General features: G+C 40.4%; 1 protein-coding gene across 2 annotated transcripts; it reads right to left on the bottom strand.

Annotated features, from left to right (window-relative positions):
* Window positions 1–745: 745 nt before the first annotated feature.
* LOC100892371 lies at window positions 746–21,088 on the bottom strand. Of its 2 annotated transcripts, XM_011679394.2 has the most exons (5): window positions 20,706–21,088; window positions 18,230–18,473; window positions 14,650–14,853; window positions 7,420–10,072; window positions 746–7,203 (listed from the first exon to the last, which is right to left on the bottom strand). In XM_011679394.2, the coding sequence occupies exons 1-5, from the start codon at window positions 20,737–20,739 to the stop codon at window positions 3,055–3,057; spliced, it is 7,284 nt and encodes a 2,427-aa protein (XP_011677696.2). In that variant the 5' UTR covers window positions 20,740–21,088; the 3' UTR covers window positions 746–3,054. The 2 variants fall into 2 exon arrangements, with proteins under 2 accessions (XP_011677696.2, XP_011677695.2); XM_011679393.2 differs by having other exon boundaries at window positions 746–10,072.
* Between the last annotated feature and the right edge of the window lie 1,282 nt (window positions 21,089–22,370).

Here is a 22,370-nt window from a genome sequence, read left to right as displayed (position 1 = left end):
CTTTTACCACTCTCTCTCTCTCTTCGTCTCTGAATATTTTACACTCGGCATCTCGCACTCTTCACATCTCTCTCAATCTCTTCCTTTCTTCATTCTCTTTATTTGGGTTTCTCCTTCTCTCTATCTCTTTTTCTTTCTTTTTTCTGTTTGTATCTGAATATCTTCCCCTCTACATACCTCTCCTACGCCCCATCCTCCCCACCCCATATTCATCTGTTTTTCTGTTATTTTTCTCTTTCCCTCGCAATCCGAATATCTTCTTTTCTACACCTCCATCTATTTTACCTTCTGCACCCCTTTCTTTCTTTCTTTCTATCTCTCTCTCCTTCCCTGTGTGTGCCTCTCTATCTCGATATGTACCTATCTCTGCAACTCTTTCTTTATATATATATATATCTCTCTCTCTTCCTCTCTGGACTTTTACCACTCTCTCTTCGTCTTTGAATATTTTACATTCCGCATCTCGCACTCTCCACATCTCTCTCAATATCCTCATGTCTGCATCTCTTTATTTCTCTTTCTCCTCTCTCTCTCTTTCTTTTTTCTCTCTTCGTATCTAAATGTCTTCCCCTCTGCATACCTCTCCTACTCCACCCACCCACCCTCTCTCTCTCTCTCTCTCTCTTTCTCTTACTCTCTCTCTCTCCCTCTCCCTTTCTGCATCTATTTCCCTCTGCCTATCTCGCAGTGTATTATTCTGTTTATATTTTATTTAAGCAAATTATTAGAAACTCTCAAATACATGTTCAAGTGTACAAACTGCAAGTCGAGAATGAATGAAACTGTCTTTAACAAAAAACAGTTTTGAAACTCAATCCCATCTAGCATCTTTAATGCAACACTGCGTCAAAATTGATTATCTGTCATTAATACAAAATATCTGACTACGAAAATATATAATATATTCACTTTTAAAAAATTCAAATATATAAGTGCAGTTATATTCCATCACACATTCTTATGAGTTGAATGAACTACCTCGTCAAATATTCAACTTTTTAGCACCTAGCATATACAAAAAAATGTTTATCTTGATATTTATACAGACTGTAAGTTGAATATCACGGAAGGTGTTTCTTTTTTTGTTTGTAGAAAAACTGAAAGACGCTTTTAGTCAACTAGTCATATAAGTCCATTCATAGACATACGGGTACAATATCGACATCGTAAAGGGTTGGTGTCTTTTGAACGAATATCAATTTTCCTGTTTTAAAAATTGGCACTTCATTTATTAATTTATAATCTTTTAATGTAATTTCGACATCAAACATACGAGATAAGATATAAAAATGACAAGAGACCAATGCACCGCGCTGCCTAAATATAAGGCGGTGGTTGTCCGAATATTAGTACACATTGTATTCTCAAAGCCACTGACCGTCTCGTGCGTCGATCTACCAGTTACTCAAAATGTATATGCATTTTCAGCTACAACGAATAGACTAATATTGTAAAATAACTCTTTAGTTCAGCAATTGATCGACAAAAAAAAACACGAAATTTGAGTATTTTATAATCCTTTGGAGAAGATAAATACACTTAAAATACATATAGCCTACACATTTAGGTATATTGACGAAATTCGGAATTCCCTCGAGTTGTACATGTAGTATATGCTTGTGCATCTATACTTGTACTTTGTTACGTCACAGTGTCTTTAAAAAAGGATATATAAATGCCTCAACCTTAAAGTCATATTCTAAAATGAAAATACATTGGGGAGGCGGTGAGGAGGGTTTATAGATGTATGAACAAATATAGCAAAGATTGAAGAGGGATAAGAGCTAGAGAAAAGGGGTGGAAGAATAGGTGTGTAAGAGAGAAATTAGAGAGAGAGAGAGAGAGAGAGAGAGAGAACAAAAACAGAGAGAGCGGGGACAGAGGAGAGGAGAGGAGAAAGATCATGAGACGTGAGGCACACTGTCATCGAGACAAAACGTGAGAGAGAGAGTATTGGGGGAAATAGTTACAGAGGAGAATGAAGAGGGTTAGAATGGTGTATCAACAATTTTGTTAACATATTACAAAAACACAGTGGATTAAACATCAAACGATAAATTGAATCTAGTATAAGAAACCTGTACATAATCAAACAAGCTGTTAATACTTATAGCATCAATCACAGCAAACTTCAAGTTTTACAAGAAATGATCTGGATATAGAAATATATAAGTACCTGCAAACACACAAAGGCTGATTATCACAGCGCTGAGTGGATATCCAAAGTCCACATAGCGCGCTTGAGGTAAACAAATATGAGGAACAGCAAACAAAACACGTTCTTACATGGATAAACATCTGACGTTAGAGGTGAATACATTAATACAATGCATTCAAGCTACAACATACAAACAAATCAAAGCTGCATGCTTTTCCTTCATGAAATACAAACTAAGCAATAATAATAATAAAACACTGTACAAACAGAAACGAGTATCACGAAGACGATAGTGTTGCGATTCGGAAGACCGATTTTGTACAGTAGGTTCTCGTCCACCCAAGTGTGTCTGCTTATGCAGATTCGGTGACGCAAACGGGCGTTGCTATACTCATTTTGAATAGGGGTGTCGACCCCCCCCCCTCCGTAAACAATGGCTTTTCAAAAATAAAAAGTCACTCACAGTGGAAAATGTCTTATTTTTTCTTCTATTTGCCGGCATAATTCGAACAAATTGATTTGTCGACAATTTTGTTTAAACTAAGAGAGACGGGGTGCAAAATCCCATCCCTCCCGCCCTTCTAGCGACTCCTCTTCTGAAATCAACACAATGTTAGTAGTCAACTGTTCGAGGAGAAACTTCAATGCCAGAAAATAAATACTATAAAATGAACATGAGAGTAATATGTTCCCTCCTGGGTTTACTTTTTTTCTATAGCTAGCGCACAAGGTAAGCTCCCTTCAGGGGCATAATTATACCAACAAAACATGGTGAATACTCAGCAAGAGATCGGTGTGGGGGCACAATTCGCCTGGTGGAACCTCAAACTTGTTAGGGGCATCTCCCGATAAATATGGAAGGCTTGGTTGTGTGGTTAATCCGCAGTGAAGATAAACTATTTCTTGATTCCAAGAAACCTCAGTAACCAATTCTTCCTCTTCTTCTTCTCCCGTTTGACCTCTTCAGGCTCCTGGTCCGATTCCTTCGAGGGGTCTTCAGACTTCTTTCTCCTGACCTCTTCAGGCTCCTTGCCCTGTTCCTTCGAGGGGTCAACGGACTTCTTTCTCCTGATCGAGAGACGCTTCTTCCATGATTTCTTCTTAGCTCCTGCCGGTATACTGAAGTTAGAGCTCGCCATGGTGTCATCCTCTGTCCAAATCGCAGAGACGTCTCCTGTAGAAGACATTGGAAAGTCGGTAGTAGTTTCAGATACACAAGAAGGGCGTCTTCTGCTTGTACTAGCGTCTGTGAATGATCTTTCTTCAAGGGGATTCGCGCTTTTGTTTGCAACGCCATATCTATCAGTATGGGGTACAGATTGCGATGAAGATGATGCACGGATTGGCGATTGAATCGTCCAGGGAGAGTCCGTTTCCGGTTTGGCTATTCCGGGTTTAGCCAGGTTTTGGTCTGATGGGTAGAAGTCTTCGGAATGGCCCATGTCATTCATGGAGGAGTATTTCTTCTTTAAATGTGATGGGACACGACCATCTGCTCTCCAACGACTCGGCTTCGGAGTTGTAACGGGGATTTCCCATTTCGGAGAGTGCACCGTTTGAAATTCGTTAGATGACCTTCTGCTGGTGTAGCTGAACTCCGAGGGGCTGGGTGGGCGGGTGCTCTGCCTGGACTGTTCCCCTGAAGAAAGAACTTCTCTCAAGCGATTCCATTCAGGAAGTGGCACGATGGCACACTCTCGAGATTTGAAGGTTGGTGGTGTTTTGGAATGAGGATACTGCCTCCTGAGGCTTCCACCTCTTGGCGTATCTCGCGGTGTGCCCCTTGGCGTATCCCGAGGTGTGCCCCTTGGTGTAGACCTTGGTGTGCCTCTTGGTGTCGTTCTTGGAGTACCAGCTGGTGATTTTCTACCGGTGCTCCTTGAACGATTCGGCCTCAGCGTCTGCGAACGTTCAAAATCCGAGGTCGCAAGACTTGGCGATGTGGAAAAGGCCCAATAGCTACCACGGGGCCTGACCTCCCGAGATGACTGCGTCTTTCTTAGAATACGTTCCTCCTCAAGTTCAGAGTACCGATCTCTTATATTTTCACCATCGGTATCATCAGGTTCCTCCCGACTCACTTTGTCAGGCTCCTCATCAGTATTAATCGCATTTCCTCCGTCAGTTTCAGAATACGATCGATTTCTATTTGTTCTTGGTGGCGGTTTAATTGCAACTGGGGATGGGAGGGGGATCCTTGACTTGAGAGATTTTCTAAATCTCGGCATTGGTGTCAACTCACCTCCATCTTCCCTTGGCATAGGAGAAATCCTGGCGACGGAACGTTCTTTGCCAGAAAGATCACTAACGACTTCATCTTCAGGTTCACTTCTTTCCTCCACTGTATCATCGCTGTGGATTGGCTTACGGCATTCTTTCAGAACTGGTATCCCAGATTTCAAAGATTTTTGGTCATCCGACTCAAACACATCTTCCCCGTTTTCAGACGATTCTATTCTGAGGACCTCGTCATATAAGGGGCTTTGTATATCCAAGTCATTATCTGAGTGAAGAGTAAACGTGTCACTAGCTGTATCATCTTCTGCATCTGCCTCCAATGCTAGAAATTCAATATCCATTTCTGGTGACGAAACAGCAGGATAGTCTGCGTAAGGCACTTCTTCTGGTGGACCCTTAACATCTTTAGACCCATGGCTCTCCTCTCTGGCCGTTGGTTTCATACCAAATGGCACACTCCGGGTCTTTGGGACATTTGTTTGTGAAATTGGTAATCTCGACAAAATTTGCTTTGCTCTTTGTATGAACTTTTCAGTTTCTGATGGCAGTGCGTTCAATGATTGCACATCATCCGCTGCAAGATCATTGGGTTTTTCACCAAGGAGAATTGATGAATTATCGACATCAGGTATGCTTGATTCGATTTCTCGAGTCGATTTTTCATCACCTTGGAGAGCCTCTTGTTCGCAAATGGCAAGTGCTTCAGTGATATCAATGTCTCTTGAACGTGTTTTACTGGTGTTGTCTCTAGTAGCAGGTGTAGGCGGTGTGAGATTTGGAACTCGTTTCGACTTGTTTGATAAAGACATGGAATTTAATTCTACAATCCTGGGCCTTGGGCGACTTGGACAACTCCCAGTTCTTTTAAAGTTTGACGTTGGTACTGGTATGCGGCTATTTTGTTGTTTATCTCCTTTAAAGGACCTACGGTTTCCATCACTACGAAACGGGAAAGAGTTAACCAAAGTTGGCGATGTTGTCTTGACGTTAACAGGGAGCGTCTTATCACTGATTGGTCTCTTGTTTAAAGCTCCTTCTTGATCTTTTGGAGTTTGTGAGTTTTGCTTGTAGACTTTCTTGTTTGAGCGGTTGCGAGTTGGACAGCTTTTGCTCCTACTAAGTTTTGATTTCGGTACTGGAATTTTCGATCTCCTCGGACTCAAAGGTCCCCTTACCCCACTGTCTTTCACATTGATATCTTTGGGACTTCTCTGGTTAGCTGCGTCATCATTGTCTTTAAAACGTGTCCCGTCTTTGGAAAGGTCATCGAATGCCAACTCGTTTTCAAAAGCCGCAGAAACATCGAGGGGTATACTCAATTGTTCAGAGTTCTTCTGGTCAGTATCAGGCTTGTCGTCATTATCTCTTGGAGCAGCAGGTACATTAGAGGCTCCTTGCGGCAAGAGGTCTTTTTCTTTGGTCGACTCATTGCTGTCTTCGACAGGCGTGGGTAATGAAGGGAAATCAAATTCTAGTGGAGGATTTGGAATAGTTGCTAAGGCATTTGGTGTAACGGGGTCCTCTGAATCTACCGAAACCATTCCATCATTTTCTCTCGATTCAGCTTCATTTTCTACCCTACAATGTGAGATTTGATCGGAGCCATTAAACTGGTCTTTGCTAGATGAAATCTGAGCTGTTTCAACAGAAGGAGAACCTACTGATATTTTGGTTTTGACTAAAGATGCATTATCTTCTTCGACGGGTGACGAAAGCTTTGACAAGTTTAACGGCTGTTTGTTGTCCCCTGCACGAAACTCACAAAAATTATCTTGAACCGGCGTCTTATCATCATAGAGATCGGATCTATCGGATGCCGTCAATTTCATTTCTTGTTCTGCAGAAACAACCGGGTTGCTGCTTTTGTATACCTCTTCTGCGAGCTTTTCCAGTGCATTATTGTGATGTGCATCATTAGTACTAAGCTCCGCCTCATCAAGTGGAAGCTTAAGACTTTGTACGAATTCTTCAACAACTTCTTTGCTTGTGTCTTGCAGTCTTTGCGAAGATCTTTCATCGAGACGCGTTTCTTTCATTGGGTCTGCTTGGTCATACACATTTTCTGATATATGTAATTCAGACGATGGGTGACTCTCAGCTGGCAAATCATCGGTTGAATGAAGTTCTTCCGGGTCACCATTGGCTGTGTTGTTACACTTCTTCATCTCCTGCGTCGGCCTCTCTAAACCATCGTCACTATGTCCATTATCGGCGCTGACCCGAAGATCCGAAGATGAAGAATTTAGACGTGGTACGAATTCCTCCTCAGCCGTTTTCTTTATGTCTGTCTGGTTTGTCATGGGTCTTTGATCGAGACGAGAAGATGTGTTTGCTAATTGTTCTTGTGGCTCCCCATGATCAGATTTAATATCAACAGCCGATATGTTGAGGTCACCGTCCACAAAAGGTTCACTTCCATCCGTCCTTTCAGGAATATTGCAAGTGTCCATCTCGTTTGTCGGCTTTTTCAACACATCGTCGTGATGTGCAGCAATGGCAGAAAACACATCATCATGATCTGCAAAAATGGCACATAACTGCGAGTTATCATGTGATACATTTACGCGTGGTACTAATTCGTCAACAACTCTTTTGATTGTGACTCTCTGGCTGTTCACTGATGTCTCGTCCACATGAGGAACGGTTTCTGATGTTCGTTCTCCTTGCTCCGGGTTGACGTTGGTGTTTTCAATCTCCATCTCTTGTGCAAGCTCTTCCATTAAATCATCATGATGCACACCAACTGCACTCAACTGCACAGTATCCTTTGTAAATTTTCGAAGAGGGATATACTCCTCAACAACTACCTTTTTTGTACCGCTCTGGCCGTTCACTGATGGTTCATCTAACTGAGAAAACGTTTCTGGTGTTTGCTGTCTTTGCTCTGAGCTGACGTCGGTGCGGTCATTCTCCATCTCTTTCGCAAGCTCTTCCATTAAATCATCATGATGCGCACCAACTGCACTGAACTGCACGGTATCTTTTGAACATTCTAAATAAGGTACAAACTCCTCAACAACTGCCTTCTTTGTACTGCTCTGGCCGTTCACTGATGGTTCATCTAACTGAGAAAACGTTTCTGGTGTTTGTTCTCTTTGCTCCGGGCTGACGTTGGTGCGGTCATTCTCTATCTCTTGTGCAAGCTCTTCCATTAAATCATCATGATGCGCACCAACTGCGCTGAACTGCACAGTATCCTTTGAACATTTTCGAAGAGGGATAAACTCCTCAACAACTACCTTCTTTGTACCGCTCTGGCTGTTCACTGGTGTCTCGCCCACATGAGAAAGGAATCCTGGTGCTAGCTTTGGTTGTTCCTCAACAGGTTCGTTGCAACCATCCATCTCCTGTGAGAGCTTTTCTAACTCAATTCCACGATCCACACCAACAGCATTGACCTGTGCGTTGTCATTTGGATGATTTAGAGCCAGTACTAAATCCTCTACTGCTTCTTCACCGGGATGCTCTTCATTCATTGTGTTCCCTGTTTTAGGTAGTGGAGTCATGGAAGGGGCGTCTTCTTCCAGTTCCAAATTATCAAGCTGTATATCACCTGTTGTATCTATGTGATCAACTACTAATTCATTCTGATTCTCAAAACTGTCTCGGGTGTGAAAGGCATCAGGGAATATATCAGGTGTAGTTTTAGTGGTTGTCCTAACAGAAACCTGTATGCACACGTCAAACGTACAATCTGAAGATTGAAAGATTTCATCGCTTCCTTCAATTAAGCATTGACTCTCATCTTGCATAGATTCAATTGCTTCAAATGTGTCCCGAGACGACCCTCCCTCATCAGGATAAGGAAATTGTGTTCCAACATCGTTAGTGTCTACAGGGGACTCAGACGTTTCCATGTCCCAAGAATCTTCAAAGTCATAACCAGAGCCATCAGAAATACCTCCTGAAGACATCTCCTCCTCCATTGCATCTTGTTGTGCTACGTCATCAAGGAGGATATTACCGAGTTCATTGAGTAATCTCTCACGCTCAGTTTTCAAATCAGCTAAATCTTGGTTTGTTCGTGCATCAATCACATCCTGTAGGGTTGTACTTGCATTGGGAACAGAATGAGACGTTTGTACGTTTGAAGTTTCAGACGTCTGGAACTTATGCTGGGAATCCCTTTGATAACCATAGGATGTGCCTTGGTTTGCTCTCACGGCAATGTCATTCTGCACGATTGTCCTGGTGCTGGGAACACTATGATGTGTTCCAGGTCTCTCCAACCTCTGCTGATGATCCCTTTGATAACCATGGTATGGGTCTTGATGTGTTCTCGCCACGAAGTCATCCTGCAAGATCGTCCTAGTTTTGGGAACACTATGAGATGTTTGTATGTTTGAGGTTCCAGGCCTTTCGAACCTTTGGTGATGGTCCCTTTGAGAACCATGGGGTGTGCCTTGATTTGTTTTCTCAGCAATGCCTCTCTGTATTATTGTTCCGGGGCTGGGAATAGAACGAGATGTTTGTATGTTTGTGCTTCCCGACCTTTCGAACCCCTGGTGATGGTCCCTTTGAGAACCATGGGGTGTGCCTTCATTTGTTCTCTCATCGATGCCCCTCTGTATTGTTGTTCTGGGACTGGGAATAGAATGAGATGTTGGTATGTTTGAGGTTCCAGGCCTTTCGAACCTTTGATGATGGTCCCTTTGAGAACCATGGGGTGTGCCTTGGTTTGCTCTCTCAGCGATGCCGCTCTGTATTATTGTTCTAGGGCTGGGAATAGAATGAGATGTTTGTAAGTTTGAGGTTCCAGGCCTTTCGAACCTTTGCTGAGGGTCCCTTTGAGAACCATGGGGTGTGCCTTGATTTGTTCTCTCAGTGATGCCCCTCTGTATTATTGTTCTAGGGCTGGGAATAGAATGAGATGTTTGTAAGTTTGAGGTTCCAGGCCTTTCGAACCTTTGGTGATGGTCCCTTTGAGAACCATGTGGTGTGCCTTGATTTGTTCTCTCATCGATGCCCCTCTGTATCATTGTTCTGGGGCTGGGAATAAGATGAGATGTTGGTATGTTTGTGGTTCCGGACCTCTCAGACCTGCGCTGGTGGTCCATCTGATAACCATGCGATTCCATCCCACCGCTGCCACGTATTCTCTGTGAATTCTGCAGAGTACCTGCAAAGGATTTTAAAGGGGCCACCAGGGTACGTTGGGTTGGAGATCGTTCCTTTTCCACTTGCTTGTTCATATTCTTGAGTTTCAGTTCCATTGTTTCTAAACCATAGTTGTTTGCTGGAAGGCTTGGCGACGTGATTGCTTGCTGATTAGACTTGGTGGAACTTAAAACGTGTCTTTGACTTCCATTTGAACCCAATGACGGTGTTGACTGGCTCATCATGACACGAGGGTTCTGGCCTCCAGGAGATGACAGTATCCTCTGGTTTACAACCCGATGTTGTCCTGATGTATCTCGCCTTCTTCCGTCATTGCCAAACGACGCTAGACTCATCTGGTGTGCGGTGCTCGGGGAGCCCTCTCCACGCCTCCTCGCCGCCATGTTTTCTGGTATGTCTGGTAGAGAGACGTTATCGCTGGACCAGTTCAGAGCAGGGTTCCTCTTCTGTGACCTCACTGGTGGTTTTGTCCCTTTGTTGACGTCGTATTGCCACTTGGCGTTGCTTAATTTGAGTTCAGTCATCTGGAAGTCGGCTTTCATTCGAATCACATTGGCCCTGTTAAGAAATGAATGAGATGGAGAGAAAAAAAATGTCACCAACATAGTCGTAAAGGGTTTCGAGAACCAAACTTTCGGGAGCATCAAGGGCAATTTCAAAACCTATTGTTCATCCCAGTCCCATATGAATTAACTTTGGATCAAGCGATACGTCATCGTAATGCTAACATATTTCACAAGGCGATGGTCGAGGCTAGGGAAATTGATTTTCGGTTGATTTTTCGAAGGTCCTTGCGATCGTTTTCAGTGTATTTACATGTTCATTGAAAGGCAAGGGTGTGGTGCTATCAACAATTCATTACTGATTATATGGAATGTAAAATGATTGAATGACTACAAGCTTCTTAACGATTATATTCTAACAAGTTCTCTGACAAGGACAAAATGGCGCCGAGATATGACTAAAGATAGAAAGCAATCGTTTGATTTCGAATGACATTAACATCATAATAATTAATGCAGATCACATTATTGGAACTGCCAATTCAATACTAATACTTAATATGTCAATATTCCATGTCAAAGTTCTTTTCATTGATGGATAACATCAAATATGACAAATTTGAAAACATTGCATAAGCGATGGAATCCAGATTGTGTTTTTAAAATCATTCTTTCAATTTTGTTGGCGCTATCGGACATTACTTTCTATTGACGTAACAATGGGAATGCAAGATTTGTACAGGTGCCCCAGGGTAGGGAGAACGGTGTTTCATCTACTGATGGGGCTACCTTTTTAAAATAGATAAAACTCAAATCAATCATAATCATGCTCTGCCCATCATTTTTGCCAAATCCATTAAGATGGTCGAATGAAATTTTCTCCACCGTAGAAACGTAGCCCCATCCCTCCCCTCCAATCATACTAAGATATCCAGTGGCGTAGCTACTAGCTACAGAGTTCAGGGGACACGTGCCCCCTCCACATCTAATAGAAGTATTCAACAACAAAAAAGGAAGAGAAGAGAAATTGAAAGAGAGGGGAGGTAATTAACGTAAAAATTGACACGACTCACCCCCCCCCCCCCTTCTTCGTTATATAGCCTTGTTCTCTAATTTCTTCAACGTAGAAAGAACGATTGATGCCCCCCTCCCCAAGTATAGTTGGACCCACGCAGTGGACAGTTGAAAAATGAGTTCGACATGAACAAAAGAGGTGTAACATTTAAGTGGGAAAAGGTCCCTCCCCCCTCCAACTCATGTCATTCATCAGTAGTAGCCTAATAGAGAATGCAGTGTGTTAAATATTATTTGGATGACTGTATTCCAATGAACTCATCTAGCAATAGCGATCTAGTACAAAATACAAGAGGCTCCTACTGTACACGTATATATAATGCAGTATTTGAATACAGCATTCCAACAAAACTAAATTGTATACCATGGCTGTATTGAAAAGAAATCGAATTGCTAAGGATTCTTTTCCTTCTTATTATATCCAACTTATGAGGTGGAAACAAGTCTTTAAGCGAAAATCAGTGAACCGTTTCGTCAAACCGTTCTCAATGAAAACAAAAATGCATCTATACTATCCGTCGACTTCAAGCTGTTCAAAGAGATTGATCGCTTACATTATACACCCGAGTTATGATGAGTTCCATTTTTGATTGAAATGGGGCTCCATTTAGTTGAAGGTCATGAATAATATTTGATTCATGACAAGGTCTTCCTAAATTTGACAGCAAAACGACTTGGGGGTATTTAGATTTAGATGTAATTGGTTCTTAAGAGAGGTGGTTTTTATAAAAGTGTGACAGTTCCTTTGTGACGTAAATGGCGTAATATTTTGGAGATATGATACAAATAAAACATGTTTGCGAGTGCACTAGTGAATATGCACTGCACGCAGGAGGATAGTGAACGAGACTTGTCGAGTTCATTATCCGTCTCATTGTGGCCTAACCAAGTGCAGTGCATATTACTAATGCACGAGCTAAAACATGTATTACGGTATGTGTTTTAAAGGCACACTGTCCTACTTGTAGCTACTTGCTCCCTCTATATAGAAAACTTCCCCAATCGGTGCCTGTTGGTCCCCCATGATCCTCTTTTTCTTATGTTAAATGAGAGCTGAGTTAGTGAGATAGCCACCTGTCACAGTGACCTCGCTGGCTCGCTGGGTGGTCTAATCCCTTCTAGCTGAAGTAATAAAGCCTGCCTTTAAAGGATTGATCTACAATGAGTATGAAGTCGAGAAAATTGACGGTTGATATAATCTCAAAAATGCACTCCCGTGCATATGGTAATAATTAATGCCGCACACGTGATCCATTTCGACGCTTCTCATTGGCTCTATTCTTGAAACCTTTTATAAACTAATCTAGCTAACACAGATCTACCTAATGATAATTGCGTACATAATTTCTAACACCATACTATTTTTGTCTTTTGTTCAATAATGGTTTCAATCTCGACAATGCTTTTCGACCATTGAGAATATGTCATTGTCATAATGTAATCAAATTTAATGCACAATTCTTTGTTAAGTGCCTCGTTATGAATTATTTCATTCACCTGTTACGAATGATTGTATTTCAATAGTCAGAATGCGAATCGCATTCATTAAGTGTTGTTAGGTAGGACAAGCCATAAAAGCCATTAAATTTGATTACATTATGAAAATGGCCTATTGCGCAAAATTATGCTGATCATTTCTCAATAAATGCTTCACATTAACATTACATCGCATTACTCCATTGTCCACAAACAATTAGATCCAAGTGACTGATGAAAAACACAATTTAATGTTCGCACATTTCAAACAGGATGGACAAGGCTAATTACCTTTGGTTGATTTTTGACATAGTCTCCATGGAAGAACAGAGCCATTGGCTTTGAAATGGACTATCCAACCGTTTTATCATTCTATTCATGGTTATATAAGTCTTTGAGTTTGTTACATTGTGTTATTGTTTTTATGATGATTTTCGGAAATACAACAACAAACAAATTAGAAGACTGAAAGTGAAATATTACCCATTAACTAAATCAAATTGTACTCAGACAATTCATAATGTATGTATAATATGTACCTATGAGTATCGGTATCGTTAAATCTGAGATGTACGACCCTTATCAGTGTCTATGATATGCTGTAATATTGAAGCCCTAAAAATAGTGCGCGGCTTCAAAATGATCATGAAATGCCTCAAAAAAGTGAAAATCTTTTGATCTTTGATTGACCGGTTTTACCATACTCGTTTTCCCGAATTGACTGTAGTGTACTAAACATCGTAGAGAAAACGTAAAGTGAAATTTTGATTTCCAATCATAACTATCTTGATAATCGGCTTGTAAAAGTCATGAGGTTCCTGACTGTCCTATGATTGCAGCATGAGCTAAATCCAGGATTTCTTTTTTCAGAATCTGAGGCATTGTTACCGAGTCAGTTGAATGGACGTGTTTTGTAATCAATTACACCCAGTTACATTTTCCTTATTTTTATTTTTATTTTCATTTTTATTTTTATTTTTGGGGTTTTTTTTGTTGGGGGGGGGGGTATGATTATTGATTAATCAATCTTTTGAATGATTTGGAATCTTGATAAATGAATGAAGGTTACTGAGAATAATTAGGGTAATTATTTTGTGTAAAGCATAGAGTATATATAGGCCAACCTTAACTGTGCCCCTGACAGGGGTACACCCCCTCCCCCTCTCCGTCAAAAATTTGACATACCTAAACACAGTGTTCCCCCCCCCCCCGCAAATAAAACTTTTTCCAATTTGTTGTCTTCTCCAGAAATTCGATAAACATCCACGCACATACACACACATATTTACACATCATACCTCCTTTCTTTTAGGAGGCTTATACTTTTATATTACATGTAAGTTTGCCATGGGGGAATACACAGACACATACAGTGTATTATATACACATTGTATATGTACCAATAATCTACAGTTTAGATACTAAATAGCGTGTTTTTAATCAAGTATACATATACACCCAGTGATTGTATCCTTGTTACGAGTTTCATATATTATTTCGATGTATTTGGAATCTTGACGATTGAATAAAGGTTGCTTAGAAAATTAAAATCCATGTTTTTTCAAAGAATAACACGGGTACACCCCTCCTCCGTCAAAGTCTGACTTATCGTGCCCCCCCCCCCCCGCAAACAAATCTTTGACAACTTTTTTTTAATAACTTGTCAGAAATTCGATATACACACAGGTATATAATATTATTAATAATGTATCGATATTTAAAAGAAAGTCTTCATTTCCGCTCGGAGTTCGAGAAAATACACACACAAAAAAGAAATATTGATCCTTGATCCGTACAAGAAGATATTTGAATATATATATATATATATATATATATATATATATATATATATATTCATACCTCATTATTTTAGAAGGCTTGTAGGCCTAAGTGCCAAACGCCCAGGGGGGGGGGGGGGGGGTAAATATACCCACGTTTTCCGCAAGATTGAAAATCGTACCATCAATGCACATTACGTTTTCATTATTTACTCTTTCTAAATCTTCTGATCAATGGAAACTGCGATATTCTCTACTGAATCTTTTGTTCTGATCCGAATGACGTGTTATACAAGGAATTTACCTTACAAAGGAGAGCTCGTTTTCCGCCTGCGAATTCTCACGAAGCGATACGGACCCGTGGTCGTGAAGAAACGTCGGCGGAATTACTACAGGAGCTGGCAGGTCTCGCTGCCCTAACTCATGCGATGCTTGGCCTTGGTTGACAGGTCCTGTGACGTCTAAATCCTCTCCCTGAGAGAGTCGTCGCTCCCACCGTGCAATTCGCCTGCGTGGTTAAGAATAGACGAGATTTGTGAAAGGTGAGGCCTTTTGATCTGATGGTGGCTTTTGGTTCGCCGGAATGATCGGTTGGCAGATTTCCTTTGTGAAGTCAGAAGGAAAACTAATAAATCATGAGTTTGGTCATGAAAAAACATATAGATAAGCCGCCGACATTATCGCAACACTGGCAAAAATGACAAACGCGCCATGACAGTTTAGCGAAATGACAGAATGTTTTATGGTATAAGAATGTTGCTCTTTCTGTGTCGAATTCGAAACATCAATAGGAATGGTTGCAAACAAATAAGTACTTCAATGCCATTATAAAGAGGATTTAATACGTTTCCTCAATGTACTACCAAGTAATAACCTCGTAAAGAGACGTATTAACGGATTAAGATGAGATAAGGGTTCTGCATGAAAGAGAGGGAGAAACGGAGATAATAGAAAGCCGGAGAGACCCTTAGCCCATTGAAGATATTTATTTATAAATGGGGCACTTTATTAAATAATTGATCAAGGTTTGTCTGTGAAGTTGCTTTAAAACTTTACCTCTTTAGATTGTAATAGATATTGCTCCTCTGGGAAGGATATTTCAGGACAAAGCAAATACATAGGCCCAGGGGCGGCGATCCGGGATGGGACACTTGCCCCTTCCCCCCTTTGAAAAAGTGCACACACACACAAAATGTATAGCAAATACTGACTAAATACTGCAACACATACGCTCCCTAGCATAATATCCTTCAAAATGTTCAAGTAAATATTGTAGAAAAATCTGTATTCTGTTGGTATCACGTAAGCACATTTCTTCTTCCCTCGCATTGCGCCCCCCCCCCAACGGGTCATGAAGGGGGAGGGGGCGAAGGGTACAAGGAACTATACACAGGTAGGTGGCATTCGGTCCAAACTAAACATTTCCCCTGATTCCCGTCATATATCGAACATTGTGGTATTTGAAGATCAAAGTTCTTTATTATTTTTTTAAAAACTATTATAGGCTATTAATTCTTCCAAAGTAATTTGAAAGGAACAAGAAACTTCACAGATTATTGTTCATCTCTTCAAGAACTCAGCCTTCTCTGTAGCTGACGTTGCATACGAGGTGTCGCTGTCTTGTGCTAAACAGTGGATCAAGCCTCTGCTTGGACGCTTCATGGTGCTATGGGGCCCGGAAAGGGGGGGGGGGGGGGAGCGGTGGAGGACCGGGGATATTAGATAGGCCTACATGCAATGTGACAAAACAAAGGGCGCATCGAGTGAGGAAAAAGTGCGGGAGGAGGGCGTTTCATCTTCTTTTCACGTTAATCGCCCCTCTTTTTTTGGACATTTTTATTGTTAACATTTTTACAAACACCAGGGGGGCGTTTCATGAAATAATTAGTCGGTAGTTTTCACCGAATAACATCATGTTTACCGACAATTCTTTTGTCACCGACTATTTTCCAGGCCTGTGATTGGTCAAATTTAGTCAGCGCTGACTAAATTGTCGGTGAACATGATATTAGTCGGTGAAAACCACGACTAATTGTTTCATGAAACGCCCCCAGGGCTCCGTTTCTCGGTTTTATCCTCGTGCTCCTTCAAAACTAGAAAACACCTTTTTCACATTTCTATCTTTTACCTGCACCATGGTTGTGGCATAGCGTGAGCCCATACATTCAGTGGACACTTTCATCAGTGGGGAGGGGGCACCGAACTAACTAGGTCTACAAAGCCACTGGTTAGAGGGAAGATGTGGAGGGAGGGGGGGGGGGGGGGAGGGGGTGTGCTAAACTTCTATCGCAGGTTATGTTATTTTCAAGTTACCTTGCCCATGTACTCTTCCTTTTTCCTTCTTTTTTTCTCTTTTTTTCTCTTTCGCTATTCGACTCATGGGCACGCACCCCTGCGCCCCCTCATCTACCCCACATTATACATACTATGGTAGAGGCTATTTCATCACCATTATTATAAACAGAGACACGGCCTATGTCTTGAATCAAATCAAATAGTTAACTTCAACAGTTGTCAGTTTTGACTTTACAATTCTATCAGACCCCAATCATAATAGTATCACACCTTTTTATTTTCCAAAACTAATATTCTCACACAAATTAAGCGAAGAAAACGTCTGCGGTTAACAAGAAATGTCAAATATGGCCTCATTTAAAGTCAAAAGCATCTTTATGTACACGTTGCATTACTGTCTTGTTTTACAATACAGGCCTGCAAGTCATTATAAACGCCAGGTACAACTAAATACCTAGAGTTTATTTATCCCTTAACGAAAAGGAAAGTGTTTAACATTAGCAATGGATTGAGTACAACCGTTTTGGTAATTTTATGGGCAGTAAACCCGAATAAATGCATATGGGAAAATGTAGCAATTGTCTTCTGCATGGTCTGGACCAAAGGCTAGCTGATACAAAACCTATTCTTCCATATCGCAAACTATTGTAAGAAGTGGGATTTCTTTTTCTCGAGTGACAAACGCTTTCGTTCCTTTATCTGCTGGTATTTCATAGAATGGAAATGGCCGCACAAGGTTGCCGGTGTTTTCCTAACTTTTCAAGTGAGAAGTTGCTTTGAATTTGGTGTTTAACTTTCCGAACCCTCTTTTTTTATTGCAATAGGCACGATAGTGGTGTGTTTGCGTAGGTGGCTGAATTAAATCTAAAACATTCTTGTGGTGTGTTTGATATTCTTTGACTACTGAATCTGTATATCGTATCAAGTTACTGAAAAACAGGGGTCAAAATGATCTCAAAATTCCATATGAAAAGCAATTGTTAAGGTCATGATGTGGTATTTCGTGTATGCAGACTCTCATGAACAAATTTGTTAAAATGAAAGTTTCACAAGAAATTCTATGAAATAAAATTTCATTCCAGCTTCCCATATTAAATTTAAAGCAAAATCACAATAACCTCCTATATATGCCAGTTATTTATACCGTATTCAAGAAACTGATACATTCATGTTCGAAAAAGTGTATCAAAAAGATATTCTCGCTTTTGTTGTTAACTCTCAAACTGTTCCTTGACAAACATTTTGCTTGAGATACAAAGTGCGTAATATATACCAATTGCCAAAGGGTGCAAAGGGTAAACTCAAGGAGAAGTAGCAGTAGCAGGAAAAAGGAAGTAGAAGGAAAAAAGAAGTAGAAGAAAAGAGGAAGTAGAAGAAAAGAGGATGTAGAAGAAAAAAAGAGAAAAAAAGAACAACAAAAGGAAGCAAATGAAAGAGAACATAACCGGTAAAAACTAATGTGTAAGGAAAATTAAATTACGAAGGATCAACGAAAGAGATTATGTGTTAAAACAAGAATGATTAAGGATGCGACGTAGATGGTTTTCTCTAGGAGTAAATGTAAATCAGTCATCTTCATAATATTATACCTCTTCACAGATCCCTCTTCACTGCTGACACTGGAAGATCCTTCATCATCGTCGTCATCATTATCGACATCGTAACCATCATGGTCGTCATCGACGTGGTCACCGAAGTCAGAGTCGTCGTGGAAGTCGTTGTCGAGCAGCTGTATCTTCTTGGGATCGGTGGGTGACTCGGTGCTCGTACTACAAGGAGATGTGTTTGGTGTAGATGCGTTTTGGTGGGCTACAGCTTTATTCAAGAACTTATCTAAGGAAAATGAATGAAACAAAGTGTTGCACTGTTAAGATTATTTAGATTCATACTTGTACTTGTTATTCATTCTACTATGGTATTAACGTACACATTGTATAAGAATGATGAAATGATTTGAGTCTGGAAAATGAAATGGGAAAAGAAAAGATTTGGGACCACGATTCTCCGGGGGCGAAGCACAATTCCGAAATTTCAATGACAAGCAATATAGATGGAATATTCTTTTCTGCGCTTGTTTACAACAAAAACTGTCTGATAAGCAACAACAAAAGTTATGGCATTTTCAAGTGTTTTGGGGGTCAAATGCACACATTTGTAAGCACAAGAACAAACTTAGGGCACAATTTTTCTTTTTGTATTTAAGGCATGCCAGACTGTGTTTTAAAAAGGGTCACTTGTCCCTTGATTTGACGAATCACATCTAAGGTTCCTTTTCTGCCCCCCCCCCCCCCTCCAAAAAATGGCAGACTGCTTTTCATTCAAATATCATGAAGTAACGTATATTCCAGTTGAAGTCATACGCAGTTGGTGATTGACTATTATGTATGTGTTATTTTTATTCTTTGGATATTTATCAAATCAACACGTCAGTCATTTGCGGTTTCCCGCCATAGATTTCTGCCCCATAATGTTATGCTCCACATATCTGTCCTTCTTGTTTGCATGTAATCGTTGGCTTTCATTCTACTGACGAAAATCAGATTGAATAATTGTAGGAATTAAATGAAATATGTGATGAATTATAACCGATAATGAACATCCGCAAATTTTGTAGATACATTATTTTACATGAATGAAGTGGTAATATATAGATAAGTGCATCTTGTATTTCTTTACACTAAAATATCAATCTTGTCCAATCGAAGATAAAATATTTTAGTCCGAATTATGACACAATCACCATCTAAACGTATACACCGCGTTTACACCCCTCGAGGGGGGGGGGGTATCGATAATATTCTTCATCCAACTACCACATAAGTCTGTGAATATTGATGTGCATCCCCTCTTTCTTTTCTCTCTCTCTTTATCCCCTTTTACCTATATTTTTTTCCTCCATATTTGTATCAGTATGTATCCATTGAGGGTAGTCATGCTATCAAGCTTTGCTTACTTTGTCAACCCTCCTGTTTGATGTTTTCGATTAGTTACAGCCAGCCTTACTTTATCCTACATATATTCTATTGACATGTGTAAATTTGCAATATTTGTTTGTTATATATTTGTAAAAATGCAAAAGAAAAAGAAAATCAAACAGAAATAAATAAATCAAATCAAATCAAATCAAATCAAATCTAAATATAATAGCCCACCTCTAACGAACTGCGCATTTCTTTTATTACTCTGTATATTGACTAATTACAGAATATAAAATGTTACTTCTATTCAAGATTATCCAATATTCCGTGTAATAGAGCCATCCCAAGGGTTTTAGTGTAGGTCTGTGAGGATTTTAGCATGCTTTCGCTATTTCTGTTCACATTATGCGATATAAGAGTGTTGTCTATTTGTCCTTACAATTATAAAGGATGAGGTACTGCGTAGAGCCATTTGATTTGCAAAATGCACTTTCACAATCACAACTCGATCAAGATTGATTCATCTCGGATCAGGCATTGTATATCACTCATCATTCTATCATCAACTGTACCACTTGATCCATCACCACAATAGACCATTTTCATAATATAATCAAATGTAATGCATACATCTTATTGAAGTGTCATATGTTACAAAATATTTAATTCACCTATTAAAAATAATTGTATTTCAATAGTCGGAATCCGAGTTGCATACATTAGTTTTTGCTAGGTAGAGAAAACATTATGGCTTGTCCTACCGAACAACACAACTTACACCTTAAACATACCACCATCATGACCACCATATTCATCGGTGTCACCACCACCATCTTCCTTACAACCATCGTCATCAACATCCTTACCATTACCATCAACATCTCAACCACCACTACCACCATACTCACCAGCCCACCATATCACCACCACAATCAATTATAATCACAACCGCACCACCACCATTAGCATCAGCGATATGAATTGTTATCACCATGGATCATGTTATCACGTCAACATCACAATCTTTTATTAAGTTTCGTTTGTTTCCCGGTTTGTATCGATCACACAAGCTAAACGCATGTTATTGTCTTTTATATTCATATGATATTGCACGTCATTAATGTTCTACTATCTCTTCTGCGCTTACCGTGATTTTGATTAATGTCCACGCCTATATCCATGGCAATGCACCCCTCCCAATCCTTACACCCTCCTATAAGCTAGGGTTATTACCCCTCAAAAGTGAGTTCAATGCCTCGTTCATGGGCACGAAAACAACAACACCTGCATATAGACGACAAGTTGCTAGAACTCTTTGCATGCTAGTGAAATATATACCAGCTCCAGTGCGGCGCGTCAATTAACCGAATCGTCGGTTTCATATACTGGACAGTCACATGCATGCTGCGATCTCTTCTGTGATACTACTCCACATTCAAACTCGAAGTTAATATGAATTCGTTAAACGAAACATCTGAAGAGGTATAGTGAATCTTCTTAGTAGTAATCCAACTCAAATGACCTGTATTACAAATCTCTCCGACGCATGTTATTGGCAAAATCTATGGCATGTCTCTGGCAGAAATCTTCGAAATTCTCAATTAATGCAAAGCTGCTATGGCGATCATATTTCTCAAAATACCATGATTATCAGCAGTGTTTATGCAGACGATCTCGTAATCTCACCAACGGCATATCATCTTGGGAAGAACATCTGATAGAAATGGACGCTTTTTCCTCGAGACCCAGCACGATTTGGGGTCAGGAGTCATCAGCTCTCGCATCTAACTTTTGAACTGTCATCCGAGAAGTCGGATTTGGGATGAAAAGTCCACTAATGCATTCCACCAATAGAGTCACGTACGCTATTGTCAAAATTTGTGCGCGTTCAAAGTCAAAACCATGGTCAAAACACAGCACCGGTCGCGAACTGGATTCACCGAATTTCGTCTGTAAAATAATAGCTCCTCTTCCAAAAAGTAAACCATCTTTTAAGTTGCTCTAAGTAAACGGTCCTCTTCCTATCTATAAATCAAATTATAATTACACCTCTCGGAGCACATAGAGATCGGAAAAAACAGTTTGTTTTGTGTTCGCAAAGAGTGGAATTATCTTTTGGACAAATCAACTCGTTATATTTCGCTCCAACGTCCAGCGAGCCGTGAAATAATTGAATAGTTCCACCGACAAAAGCAAGCTCTCTGCATACACTCGCGGGCATAATATAGGACACAGCAAAGAATACAACAAAAAAGGGCAAAGAAAAAAATAACCCTTTGAAAGGCTTCTCTTGAACATGCACTGCAATAATCATAGAAGTAGGTGAAACATGGCTGGATTATATACGCAAGGGGTCTGGTTAGGGTAGCCGAGGACTGAAAAATGGTGATTGTTGTCCTAGCGCGAGGCTGAATAGTAGAACTGATTTTTGACAAAATATCCTTTCATAATATTTGGCAGGTCTGTTCATTCATTCTCGTGAACTTGCTCAAAAGTGCAGAGGATTCATTGGCAAAACAAGCCGTGTTCATGTTACAGGGGGTCGAAGGAACGATTGAGGTGGACAAGTTAACAGATATGAACCAATTTTTTTGCTACGGAATAATGTGCAAATGAAATGTTATGGGGCAATTGCCATCCCACCCTCTCCTCTCCCCACCCTCTCCCCTTCCCCACCCCACTCTCTCCCTCCCCCTTTTGGAAACGGAGATTTTGATTGAAGGGAATGGGAACGGGATGATAAAATTAATACATAACCTGTTTTCCACTCCGCTTTTGATGTATTGATTTGATTTATTGATTTATTGATTTC

Source organism: Strongylocentrotus purpuratus, unplaced genomic scaffold (genome assembly GCF_000002235.5).
Source record: "Strongylocentrotus purpuratus isolate Spur 01 unplaced genomic scaffold, Spur_5.0 spur5_scaffold_12, whole genome shotgun sequence".
NCBI lineage: Eukaryota > Metazoa > Echinodermata > Echinoidea > Camarodonta > Strongylocentrotidae > Strongylocentrotus > Strongylocentrotus purpuratus.
The sequence above is the reverse complement of the archived record's forward strand: the minus strand, read 5'-3'. Positions and strand labels throughout refer to the sequence as shown.